The sequence below is a fragment of the Tachyglossus aculeatus genome, chromosome 4 (genome assembly GCF_015852505.1).
Source record: "Tachyglossus aculeatus isolate mTacAcu1 chromosome 4, mTacAcu1.pri, whole genome shotgun sequence".
In the NCBI taxonomy this organism is placed as follows: domain Eukaryota; kingdom Metazoa; phylum Chordata; class Mammalia; order Monotremata; family Tachyglossidae; genus Tachyglossus; species Tachyglossus aculeatus.
Genome location: NC_052069.1, coordinates 114565168 through 114578701, shown reverse-complemented (window position 1 = coordinate 114578701; position 13534 = coordinate 114565168). Strand labels below are relative to the sequence as shown.

The 13534-nt window shown below is 50.2% G+C and overlaps 1 protein-coding gene across 1 annotated transcript in view; it reads left to right on the top strand.

Annotated features, from left to right (window-relative positions):
• The window catches only part of HMCN2 (hemicentin 2), a 155825-nt gene that overhangs the window by 126519 nt on the left and 15772 nt on the right, over nucleotides 1-13534 (top strand). The window contains 11 exon segments of the mRNA XM_038745120.1: nucleotides 255-419; nucleotides 549-656; nucleotides 1255-1389; nucleotides 1754-1888; nucleotides 2926-3116; nucleotides 3213-3426; nucleotides 4454-4588; nucleotides 5612-5802; nucleotides 8786-8867; nucleotides 10210-10479; nucleotides 11485-11634. Coding sequence (XP_038601048.1) covers nucleotides 255-419; nucleotides 549-656; nucleotides 1255-1389; nucleotides 1754-1888; nucleotides 2926-3116; nucleotides 3213-3426; nucleotides 4454-4588; nucleotides 5612-5802; nucleotides 8786-8867; nucleotides 10210-10479; nucleotides 11485-11634 — 1776 coding nt within the window.

Below are 13534 nucleotides of genomic sequence, written 5' to 3'. Positions count from 1 at the left end.
TTGATTGACTGGAAGTGAGAACAGCAGATGCCTACCCTGGGATAGAGGACCTGCATGGAATTCCCATTCTTCAGGGGATCTCTGGGGAGGAGTCAAAAGCTAGGGGAATGGTGCAGCTGCCTCCACACCAATTGGGTTCCTTAGAAATTCTTCTTCCGCCCTCTTGCTCTTCTCTAGAGAGGTTTGTTTCCTGTCCCTTCTCCTCTCTATTCCTTGGCTCTCCAAGACCCTGCCCCACTGACTCTTGCTTTCAGTGCCGCCCACCATCGCTGATGACCAGACAGATTTTACAGTCACCAAGATGGCCCCTGTGGTCCTGACCTGCCACACCACGGGGGTGCCTGCCCCAGCCGTGTCCTGGAGTAAAGGGGGAGCCCAGCTGGGGAAGCGGGGCGGCGGCTACAGCGTCTCCCCCAGAGGTAACTGCAGGAATTAAGTCACCTAGTTCCTGGGCAGGAGAACGGGCCATGCGTGACCTTCCTCTGAGCCCAGAGAACTTCCCACCTGCTCTGATCACTGACTCTGTTTCCTTGTTTTGGTGCCTGCAGGGGCCCTGGAGATCAGCCAGGCTCTGCCTATCCACAGTGGTCGGTACACCTGCACCGCCAGAAATACTGCTGGCGTGGCATACAAGCATGTCCTGCTCATGGTTCAAGGTAACAGCCCTGACCCCATGTGTTAACAGACCAGGTGACCCCTCCGGACTGTAAGCTCACTGTGGGCAGGGAATGTGTCTGTTATATTGTTATATTGCACTCTCCCAAGTGCTAAGTACGGTGCTCTGCCCACGGTAAACACTCGATAAATATGATTGACTGACTTTGGGAGCCCCTGAGATGTTGTTAGTAAAGATATGACTCTGGGAAGGTGGGTAGGGACAGACCCACCCCTTGGCTCATCCTCTTGGCTCTGGCCCTGACATAGTTAATTGATACGGGCCTGGATCCTCTGTGGGCCAGGGTGATACCAACTTGTACTTCCCAAGTGCTTAGTACAGTGCTCTGCACACAGTAAGTGCTCAATAAATATGAATGAATGAATGGCCACCAGCTGGCCTTTGTTCTTGTAAGGATGGTCAGCATTGTTGGAGGCCTTCCCTTGCTGAGAAGCAGGCTCCTTAGGGTTGCTTCTTGCCAGAGGGCCTGGGCCCAGTTTCTCCTTTAGGGAGAAGAAGCAGCCCTGAGAGCAGGGGGTCTGCTTAATAAATACAATTTATTTATTGGCAATTTATTTATTGCCTCCCTCTTGTTGCAGCCTCCCCAGTGGTGAAGCCTTTGCCCAGCGTGGTGCAGGTGATGGCTGAGGCTAGTGTGGTCATACCCTGCGAGGCATCCGGGATTCCCCGGCCGACTATCACATGGCAGAAGGAAGGGCTCAGTATCCCATCAGGTGGGTAGCAGACTGGCCTGGTGGGGGGGGGGGGCGTGCTGTGTCAGGGTCAGAGAGGGCAAGAACAAACTGATCATTGGAGAGGGGGATTTTTGGAGGGTGAAGACTCTACGAGGACCCACACCTAGTGGCAAAGAACAGTCTTGTACTGTCAACTCCCTGAGCTCCACCTCTTTGGGTAGCAAACCCCTCAAATCCTCTTCTACAGGACTTACTCAATGCCCCAGAAAACCACATAAAAGGCTATCCTATCCTTCCAAGTCATGGTCTTCCTGATCCAAAAGCAACAGAGACTGACCTCTCCCTCCGGCACATGGTGAAGAAGCCCTGATTTCCTCTCCTTCTCTTCCCTGCCCCCATCCAGGAGCTGGTATCCAGATTCTGCCTGGAGGGCAGCTGCAGATCTCCCATGTCACCATGGAGGATGCTGGAAATTTCCTGTGCATCGCTCAGAATCCTTCGGGCACTGCCTTGGGGAAAACCCGGCTGGTGGTTCAAGGTAGGGGATGTCAGCGGTGTCAGGGATAACCCTGCCTGCACTGGGAAAACTCTACTGCTTCCAGGAACTGGGAATCACCTCCCTTGCTGCAGGGGAGCACAGCTGGGGCTACCCACCTGTGTGAGGAGGAGAAACTCAGTTGTCCCTGATCTTGATTCTGATCAGCGTGAGGATCCATGTTATGGCTTCTCCTTTTTATCTTAGTTTACAGATTTCCTGTACTGTAACCTCAGGCAGTCAATGGATGTCAGGGGCAGTTGACAAGCACCAGGGCAAAACTAATAATAATAATAATAATAATAATAATAATAATAATAATGATGGTATTTGTTAAGCGCTTACTATGTTCTAAGCGCTGGGGAGGTTACAAGGTGATCAGGTTGTCCCATGGGGGGCTCACAGTTTTAATCCCCATTTTACAGATGAGGGAATTGAGGCACAGAGAAGTTAAGTGACTTGCCCAAAGTCACACAGCTGACAGTTGGCAGAGCTGGGATTTGAACCCATGACCTCCGACTCCACAGCCTGTGCTCTTTCCACTGAGCCATGCTAGCCTGGCCTGGTGGTGGTGGGTCTAGGGACATGAAGGGCTGGGGTAACAGGAGGGTGGGCAGGTGCTATCCAGGTCCTCTAGGCACCAAGAGCAGTGTGCCCAGTGGTTACAGCACAGGCCTGGGAATAGAAGTACTTGGGTTCTAATCCCAGCTCCGCCTCTTGTCTGGTAGGTGACTTTGAGCAAGTCACTTCACTTTTCTGTGCCTCGGTTGCCTCATATGTAAAATGGGGATTAATACCGTGAGCCTTACGTGGGACATGTACTGGGTCCAACCTGATTAGCTTGTATCTTCCACAGTGCTAAGCACAGTGCCTGGCACATAGTAAGTGCTTAGAACAGTGCTTTGCACATAGTAAGCGCTCATTAAATGTCATTTAAAAAAGTGCTTAACTAATATCATTAAAAAAGAAAGGTATCCTCCCCTTGCAGTGAACAAGGAGGGACCACTGAGCTTTTCTTTCTTCCTCCTCGCCCCTCCCAGTGCCACCCCTAATTGAGGATGGGCCCTCGGACATGTCAGTGCCAGAGGGGGCCCAGGCCCTCTTGCCCTGCATAGCCAAAGGAGTCCCCAAGCCCCGTATCGCGTGGGTGAAGGACGGTATCCCCGTGCCCGAAACAGAGGGAAAGTACAACATTCTGCCGTCTGGGGAACTGGTGGTCAAGTCCTCTGAGGTGAGTAGCTCTACCCTCCCAGGCATCCCAACACTGACCAAGTTCCGGCCTGAGTGTCCGGAGCCCGAGCCCTCTCTCCCTCCTTCCCCCCTGCAGCCACAGGATGCCGGCACCTACGGTTGCTCCGCAGAGAACGCAGCGGGGAAGTCCAGCCGCCGGGTCCACCTCTCGGTTCTCACCCTCCCCACCTTCACCACGCTTCCCGGGGACCTGACCCTGAACCTCGGAGATAGGCTCTGGCTCCGCTGTGCCGCCCGCGGCAGTCCCAACCCCCGTCTCACCTGGACGTTCAACAGCAGGCCTGTCTCTGGTAGGGGAAGCCCAGCAGCCCGGGTGGGGGGAGACCTGCCATCCTGGGCACCAGCCTTCTTCGGGTGGGCGATGGAGGCAGGCATGGGGAGGGAGGTTTAGAGGACCAGCTGGAGACGGGGGATGAGTTGAGGCAAACCAGACTGGTGGTGGAAGAGGGAAGAAAGCAGGAGAGAGAAACAGAACTAGCAGAAGAGGGGAAAAGAGATGAGGTTGGGTGGAGGGTGGGCTTGCCAATAGAGCCTCAGTTCCTGGGATGGGGACAGCAAAGAGAAGCAGTGTGGTCTAGTGGAAAGACCACGGGCCTGGAAATCAGAAGGAGGCTCCGCCACTTGTCTGTTGTGTGACCCTGGGCACGTCGCTTCCCTTCTTTAGACTATAAGGTCGTTGTGGGCAACGAATGTGTCTGTATATTGTTGTATTGTACTCTCCCAAGCCCACAGTACAGTGCACTGCACACAGTAAACACTCAATAAATACGATTGAATTAATGAATGAATTCTTTGTGTAAAATGGAGATTAAGACTATTTGCCCTATATGGAACAAGGCCTTGATCTAACCCAATTATCTTGTAACTACCCCAGCATCTAGTACAGTGCCTGGCACATAGTACTTAGCAAATACTATTAAAAAAAAACTCATAGGAAAATGGCCCACCTAATATGTGGGGGGATCCAACATTGGTCTGCTGTGTGACCTTGGGCAAGTCATTCAAGTCTCAGTGCATCAGTTACCTCATCTGTAAAATGAGGATTGAGACTGTGAGTCCTACCTGGGACAGGGACTGTGTCCAACCTAATTTGCTTGAATCCACCCCAGGGCTTAGTACACGCAGTAAGTGCTTAATAAATGCCATAATAATGATAATTATTATTATTATAATCCCATAAGAACACCGCCTGGGAGAAGGAATGTAAGGAAGAGTCCGAGAGAACCACAGCCTCACCCCTGTGGGTAGCAGCCCTCAGGCCGAATGGGTCGCCTATTTTTTGTTATCTACCGAGCCTATGTGTCTCCCCTTTGATAGAGGGTGTATCGGAGCAGGACGGGGGCAGCACCCTGCAGAGATTGGCTGTCACCAAGGACGATCGAGGCACCTATATGTGCTCGGCAGAGAACAGCATGGGCCAGGTTGGAGCCATCAGCTTTGTCTACGTGAAAGGTATCCTGGACCTGGGATTCTCTTCATCAGGCCTTCTACTTAAGACCTGGGAACCCCAACAGCTTGAACCCAAAAAGACAGGCTAAAAAACCGGGGCCAAACCCATTGTACCGGGCTATTTTCCTATGTCTCATAGGTCTGTAAAAGAAGGTATGAGTCAAAGCAGTCTTGCAAATAAGTACCAGCCCACCACTATTTACCCTGAACCCAGCAGTTTCTCCTCCCATTGAGGAGGGCAAAGGGCTGATGCTTTAGACTCTCCAAATCAGGGCGTCTGGGTTCTTTTCTCTCTAGGCTTCTGTGTCGCTAGCAGAAAACCTAGAGGAAAAATGTGGCCTACTGGAAAGACCATGGACCTGGGGATCAGAGGACCTGGGTTCTAATCCCAGCTCTGCCAGTTGCCTGCTGCGTGACCTTGGGAAAGTCACTTCTCTGTGCCTCAGTTCCCTCATCAGTAAAATGGGGATTCAATGCCCTTTCTCCCCCCTACTTGGACTGTAAGCCCCATGTGTCCAAACTGATTAAATTGTATCAACCCCAGTGCTTTGAATAGTGCTTGACACAAAGGAGTTGCTTAACAAATACCATAATAATAATAATAATAATGAGAGAAGTAGCATGGCCTAGTGGTCAAAGCATAGGCCTGGATGTCAGAAAGACCTGGGTTCTAATCCCGGCTCTGCTACTTGTCTGCTATGCAACCTTGGACAACACACTTAATTTCTCTGTTCCTCAGTTACCTCATCTGTTAAAAGAGGGTTAAGACTATGATCCCCATGTGGGACATGGCCCGTGTCCAGCCTGATTATTCACTGTATCTTAGCCCTCAATACAGTGCCTGGCACACTGTAAGTGCTTAAGAAATACCATTTAAAATTGTTATTAATAATAATAATCATTCCTGGGAGGGAATCCTAAGAAAGCACTGATCAAGATCTTGGAGAGATCCTTAAATGGCCATTAGAGTATGGAGCACGGTGTTTATGCCAGCCTCCCTATCCTTTCTCCACCTTCCCTTGGCAGAGGCCCCAGTCCTCCAAGGGGAGGCCACCTCCTACCAAGTGGAGACCCTTGGGGGCAGCGCCCTGTTGGACTGTGTAGCCCATGGTGATCCAACCCCCGTTATCCACTGGATCAAGGACGGGCTTCCCATGTGGGGCAGCGCCAACCGGCGCCAGCTGCAGAATGGTTCACTGGCCATTTCCAGGACAGTGGTAAGGCCTGACTCGGGTTCCCCAGGTGGCTGGGAGAGGTGGGCACCTGGTGAATCCTCAAGCATCTCCTTAGCCCAACTCCCCTTCTACCTCTAATGTGTTTGGGGTGGTATTGTGGCAGTGCCTGTTCGGTGCCAAGGAAGTCGCTTCCCTCCTCAGTATGGTGGGCGGCAGAAGCCTCAGGGGGAGGCTGACCAGAACCAGATAGCCAGTGGCCTGCCCTCCCGGCAAGATGATCTTATAGGAATGAAGGTCCTGCTAGGAGAGTTGGTCTGCCCAGTTCTCAGAACGGTGGTAGTGTGAGAAGAAAAGTCAGGAACATCTCCAGTCTGCTTCTTTGCGGAGCCTCCTTTAATCCATCAGTCATATTAGGGGAAGCGGCGTGGCTCAGTGGAAAGAGCTCGGGCTTTGGAGTCAGAGGTCGTCGGTTCAAATCCCTGCTCCGCCACTTGTCAGCTGTGTGACTTTGGGCAAGTCACTTCACTTCTCTGGGCCTCAGTTCCCTCATCTCTAAAATGGGGATTAAGACTATGAGCCCCCCGTGGGACAACCTGATCACCTTGTAACCTCTCCAGTGCTTAGAACAGTGCTTTGCGCATAGTAAGCACTTAGTAAATGCCATCATTATTATTATTATTTATTGAATGCTTACTGTGTGCAGAGCACTGTACTAGACATTTGGGAGAGTACAATATAACTGAGTTGGGAGGCATGTTTGTTTCCCACAGCTTATAGTCTTAGAGGGGAAGATAGATGTTAAATAAATTATGGATGCATACATAAGTGCTTTGGGGCTGGGAGAGGAGTGAAAGGGTGCAAATTCAAATGCAAGGGTGACACAGAAGGGAGTGGGATCTTCTGAAATGAGAGCTTAGTCAGGGAAAGTCTCTTGAAGGAGATGTGCTTTTAATTAGGCTTTGAAATTGGAGAGAGTGAATGTCTGTTGGATTTGTAAAGGGAGGGCGTTCCATGCCAGAGGCAGGACGTGGGCAAGATGTCGTTGATGAGTCAGACGAGATCGAGCTACAGTGAGCTGGGCTGTATAGGAAATCAGTGAGGTAAGGTAGAAGAGGGCAAGGTGATTGAGTGCTTTAAAGTCTATGGTAAGGAGTTTCTGTTTGTTGTGTTTCTCGTTCTGTTTCTCGTTCTCACCTGTCCCGCCGTCGACCCCCGGCCCACGTCCCCCTGGCCTGGAATGCCCTCCCTCCCCACATCTGCCAAGCTAGCTCTCTTCCTCCCTTCAAAGCCCTACTGAGAGCTCACCTCCTCCAGGAGGCCTTCCCACACTGAGCCCCCTCCTTCCTCTCCCCCTTCCCATCCCCCCTGCACTACCTCCTTCCCCTTCCCACAACACCTGTATATATGTTTGTACAGATTTATTATTCTATTTATTTTACTTGTACGTATTTACTATTCTATTTATTTTGTTAATGATGTGCATCTAACTTTACTTCTATTTACTCTGATGACTCGACACCTGTCCACATGTTTTGTTTCGTTGTCTGTCTCCCCCTTCTAGACTGTGAGCCCATTGTTGGATAGAGACCGTCTCTATATATCGCCGACTTGTACTTCCCAAGCGCTTAGTACAGTGCTCTGCACACAGTAATCGCTCAATAAATACGATTGAATGAATGAATGAATGTGGCAGTGAATGGGCAATCACTGGAGGTTCTTGGAGAGTGGGGAAACATGGAACGCTTTTGTAGAAAAATGCAGAAAAATGATCCGAGCAGCAGCATTAAGTGTGGACTGGAATGGGCAGAGAAAGGAGGCAGAGAGATCAGCAAGGAGGCTGATACTATAATCAAGGTGGGAAATGATGAGCGTTGTAGCAGTCGGATGAAGAGGAAAGAGTGGATTTTAGAGATGTTGTGAAGGTAGAACTGACAGGGCTTCGTGACAGATCAGATATACAACAGATGACAGAGCTTCATGATAGATCTTCATGACAGATCTAATCCCGGCTCTGCCGCTTGTCAGCTGTGTGCCTTTGGGCAAGTCATTTAACATCCATGTGCCTCAGTTCCCTCATCTGTAAAATGGGGATTAAGACTGTGAGCCGTACGTGGGACAACCTGATCACCTTGTATCCACACCAGAGCTTAGAATAATAATAATAATGGCATCTATTAAGCGCTTACTATGTGCAAAGCACTGTTCTAAGTGCTGGGGAGGTTACAAGGTGATCAGGTTGTCCCACGGGGGGCTCACAATCTAAATCCCCATTTTACAGATGAGGTAACTGAGGCCCAGAGAAGTTAAGTGATTTGGCCAAAGTCACACAGCTGACAATTGGCGGAGCCGGGATTTGAACCCATGACCTCTGACTCCAAAGCCCATGCTCTTTCCACTGAGCCACGCTGCTTCTCTTAGGACAGTAAGCGCTTAACAAATACCATCGTCATTATTATTATTATATGTGGGTTGAATGAGAGAGATGAGTCAAGGTCAGTGTCAAGGGTATGGGTTTGTGAGGTGGAGAGGATGATAGTGCTGCCTACAGTGATGAGAAAGTCGGAGAAGGACAGTGGGAAAATGAGGAGTTCTGTTTCAGACATGTTAAGTTTGAGGCATCGGTGGGACATTCAAGCACAGATGTCTTGAAGGCAGGAGGAAATCCAAGTCTGCAGAGGAGAGAGATCGGGGCTGGAGGTGTAGATTTGGGAATCATTCGTATAGACGTGGCAGCTAAGGCTGTGGAGCCCAGCTTGGTGGCTGGCCACGACCAAGGGCCTCCTGGGAGTTGAGGTTGAGCAGTGTTGCAGTTCAGGGAACTTTGTCAAGCCAGATCTTCGCTGTGTCTTCCATCACTGCTTCCTTGTTGATTGCCTCCTGGATTTGTGTTGGAGCTTGACAGCCGTCAGGGGCTTGTCGGTTTCAGCACCTGGGTCCTCTTTGAGTCGAGGATGCCCCTGGGATCCTATACCCCTCTGCCTGCTGGGTCTCTGACTCTTTTTTCTGTGTCCTCTCCACCCCACAGAGTGACGATGCAGGAAGATACCAGTGTGTGGCAGAGAATGAGGTCGGCACGGTGGAGAAAGTGATTACCCTCACGCTGCAGAGTGAGTCTCAATCCCATTCCTTCTCCGTTCACCCTCCCGCCCTCTGCCTCTCCGCTTAGGGAGCCGGTTGAGCCTGAGCTGATCGAAATCGAAAGGGAGCGGGGAAGAGGGCCCTGGGAATAATGGATCTGGACAGATGAAATTAGGGGAGATATATTACTCTATTGAATGATAAGAAGCACTTTATGGTGGAAACGAATGGGCCTAAACTGTCCCTCAGGCTTATTCATTCATTCAATCATATTTATTGAGCACTTACTGTGTGCAGAGCACTGTACTAAGTGCTTGGGAAGTACAAGTTGGCAACATATAGAGACGGTCCCTACCCAACAGAGGCTTAAGAGGGACTGAGTGCCCCTGAGAGCAGTTTGATTGCCACCTCACAGAATGGGGCTGCTGGGAGTTTCCCTGACATCCCACCTTGGAGCAGACTAATTCACCACGGGGGTAGCAGAAGAGTCATCGCCGTCTAATCTAGGGCAAGGAAAATCCCTGCCCAGGATCTTGCTAGGCCCCAGCCACCCAGAGTAGCATAACTTCCATTGGCTTTTTGTCCTGGGACTGCACTCAGAGTGGACTAGAGGAAAAAACAATAATAATAACAACAGTACCTGGTAAGCATTTACTAAGTGCCAAGCACTGTTCTAAGCACTGGGATAGATATAAGCTAATCAGGTTGGACACAATCCCTGTCTCACACGGAGCTACCACTCTTATCCCCATTTTGCAGATGAGGCAACTGAGGGACAGAGAAGTGGAATGACTTACGCAAGGTGGCAAGACGTGTGGTGGAACTGGGATTAGAACCCAGGTCCTTCTGATTCCCAGGCCTGTGCTCTATCCACTAAGCCACGCTGCTTTCCTAAAGGTCCATTTAGTCTCAGTGTGTTTTTTTGCAACAGATATGACAGGCTGTGTCACCCAGTCCACACTCCCTTCCGCTCTGTCAGCTAATCCAGAGTACCTGTCCTCCTCAGATTCCCAGTCACTTTTGTCCCAGGCCGAAGAAGTTGTGGTAGGTGCCGATGAGGAGGACAGAGTGGTAAATAGAGAAGCAGTGTAGCCTAGTGAATAGAGCACTGGCCTGGGAATCAGAAGGTCTTGAGTTCTAGCCCCAGCTCTGTCACTTGTCTGCTGTGTGACCTTGGGCAAGTCGTTTCACTTCTCTGTGCCTCAGATACCTCGTCCTCCTCAAAGGGGATGAAGTCTGTGAGCCCCATGTGGGACATGGGCTGAGTCCAAACTGATTAGCTTGTATCTTCTCCAGAAGTGCCTGGCACATAGTAAACCCTTAAGAAATGCCATAATAATTATTATTATTCCCCGCACCTCCGTACCCCAGGCGCCCCCATGTTTACGGTGAAGCCCCACGATATGGCGGTGAAGGCTGGGGAAAACGTGATCCTGCCCTGCCGGGCCGCCGGAGAGCCAGCCCCCACCGTGGAATGGGTGCGGAAAGGCAGACCCCTCCGGGAAGGCAGACGCCTGCAGGTCCGTCCCGATGGCACGCTGCAGATCCAAGCCGTAGAGGCGACCGATGCCGGGGAGTATGAGTGCGTCGCTCACAACCTCCTGGGCTCCTCCATCGTCCAGGTGTTTCTGGCTGTGAAAGGTAAATGGTCCGCGGCTTCCAGCAGCTCCCCTCGGGGCGCAGCTTGCCACAGGGTTTGGTTTACCTCAGTGCATCGGACAGAGAGCCGGGCAATACAAGGCCCCCAGCTTGTCTTCCAGATGGGAGTCTCTTCCGCTCAGGGGAGACCTCTCTCTTTCACCCCAGGTTGCGAGTATGTTATCCTCAGAATCCTGGAGATGGGATGCATGGAGGGAGGGATGATTTTTCTTTTAAGAGCTTCCATCTTTTAGCCACCTGACAGGATGTTTTCCATTAGCCATTCTAATGTTTTCCATTAGAAGAGTGAGTCCTAACGGATTAGACTCTGCTCTTTGTCCCTTGACATTGTGTGAATATCGTTTGACCCACTGGAGGCCCCTGGTTCTGGAAACTTTGTATTGGGCATCGGGTCACCTTCTTGTTTCTCTGGGGAGATTGTTGGCCCAGCATGGCTTTTCCCTACTCCCCACCCCCACCTCCACCCGCTATCCCGAACGAGTCAGTGTGGGTTGTTCCCTGGGCAATTAGGGACCCTCTGAAACCCACTCCCATCTTAAAACTCTGGGGAAATGCCATCACTTCCTGATCTGATTGAAACTGAAATAACTCCAGAACTGTGCTTATTAAAAAAAAAAACCCTCAATGTGGGTAATTTGTGGTTTATTTCTCCAGAGACTGGATAAATAGAGAGGCAGTTTGCCTCCTGTATCTTGTCCCAGGATGTACCATCTGCTTCGATTAGACAGCTGGTCCATTAGCCGGAGGAAGTGCCCATGGGTGCCCTGGGTGTCCATTGGATTAGGACCGAAGATAGTGCGTTTCCAGACAGCCTGGCAAGGGGAAGGATAATCCAATCAAACCCAGCCTGGGCCAGAAGCCACTGAGCAGCCTGCATGCCATCGCTGGCACTTGGGAGATAAACAGATCACCCTGAAGGACAGGGAATCTCAAAATGTTGGTTTTTCCACCCTTTACCTCTATCCCATCTCTTTCTCTTGTCCGCAGGGGAGCCCAGGGGGGCCCGGGGCAGCCTGATCGGCATCATCAACGGGCAGGAGTTCGGCATCGCGACACTCAATGCCAACGTCCTTCAGGAGGCCCAGTCCAGGACCACCACCATCAGGAGCAGCATCAATAACATCCCCCCAGCGCTGGGTAAGTCGACTTCAACCCACAGAGCCTCAGGGCCCTGGAAATCCATTTCAGAGCTTGATCAGCAGGAAGCCAAGAGCCAGTTTCCATCCCTTGGTATTTGGCCTTCAAATTTACCACTCCACGAGGAGCCAAGCTCTGCCGTGAGCCTGATCAACTTCTGCAGCCCCCACTGAATGAATATGTTGTTGACCTGAATGTGAGTTGACCCCAACGTTAAATTCTTTCACCCACCATTTAGGGTGTCCCCCAATGAATTTTCCCAGTCAGTCATATTTATTGAGCATTTACTATGTGCAGAGCACTGTACTAAGTGCTTGGGAGAGTACAATACAACAATAAACAGACACAATCCCTTCCCACAAGGTGCTTACAGAGTTGACTTAGACGCTACACCAATAAATGATTATACTGAAACTAGACTTCAGATGAGTGTGGGATTTTTAATAATGTTGATCACAATGAGGCAGGAGGGGTTTATTCCAAAGGCCCTGTGTATCAGGTTACAAAGGGGGGGGGGGGGGGGTTGTGTGTGTGTGTGTGTGTGTGTGTGTGTGTGTGTGTGTGTGTGTGTATTATTTGTTAAGGGCTTACTGAGTGTCAAACTGTTCTAAATCCTGGGGTAGTGCAGCAGTGTGGCCTAGTAGATAGATCACCAGCCTGGGAGTCAGAAGGACCTGGGTTCTAATCCCAGCTCTGCCACATGACTTCTATATGACCTTGGGCAAGTCACTTCACTTCTCTGTGCCTCAGTTCCCTCATCTGCAAAATCTCATCTGGATTAAGACTGTGAGTTCCATATGGGATTGGGATTGTGTCTAACTCAATCACCGTGTATCTACCCCAGCACTTAGTATGGGGCCTGGCACATAGTAAGTACTTTAAAAATACCATTATTATTATTACATGTTAAGTAGGACACAGTCTCTGTCCCACATGGGGCTCACAGTCTAAGTAGGAGGGAGAACAGGTTTTTAATCCCCATTTTACAGTTGAGGAAACTGAGGCACAGAGAAGTTCAGTGATTTGCCCGAGGTCACACAAGCGATTGGTGGAGCCCGGATTAAGAAGCAGGTCCTCTGACTCGCTGGCCCAACTAGCCATTAAGCCATTCTGCTCCCTTCTTCGAGGTTATACCTGAAAAGAGGGAGAAGGAATGAAAGCTCCAAGCCCTTAATGAGGAGCTAAGGTAGTGAGACCCAAGGAACTGGGAAATAGAGAGAAGATGATTCATGTAGAAGGAGCGTGGCTCAATGGAAAGAGCCTGGGTTTGGGAGTCAGAGGTCATGGGTTCAAATCCTGGCTCTGCCAGTTGTCAGCTGTGTGACCTTGGGCAAGTCACTTAACTTCTCTGTGCCTCAGTTACCTCATCTGTAAAATGGGGATTAAGACTGTGAGCCCCATGTGGGACAACCTGATCACCTTGTATCCTCCCCAGCACTTAGAATGGTGCTTGGCACATAGTAAGTGCTTAACAAATGCCATTATAATTATAATTATTATTATTATTATTATTATTATTATTATTATTATTATTATTATTATGTAGAACCAAACAACTAGAAAACAACCCCTCTCAAAATTGCCCTGGATTGTCAGAATGCAGATGCAAACTTCAAGCTGATTCATAACATAAGAAAATCAATGCAAACGAATCGCTTGATCACAAGCACCGTGTCCAAACTCGATGATCTTGTATCTGTCCCAGTGCTTAGTACACTACCTGGCACACGGTAGACACTTAACTAGTGGAAAGTGCCCTAGTGGAAAGACCACGAGCCTGGGACCTGGGTTCTAATCCCAGCTCTACCAATAGCTTGCACTACGACCCTGGGCAAGTCTCTATATGCAGCTCTAGAAGCAGCGTGGCTCAGTGGAAAGAGCCCGGGCTTTGGAGTCAGAG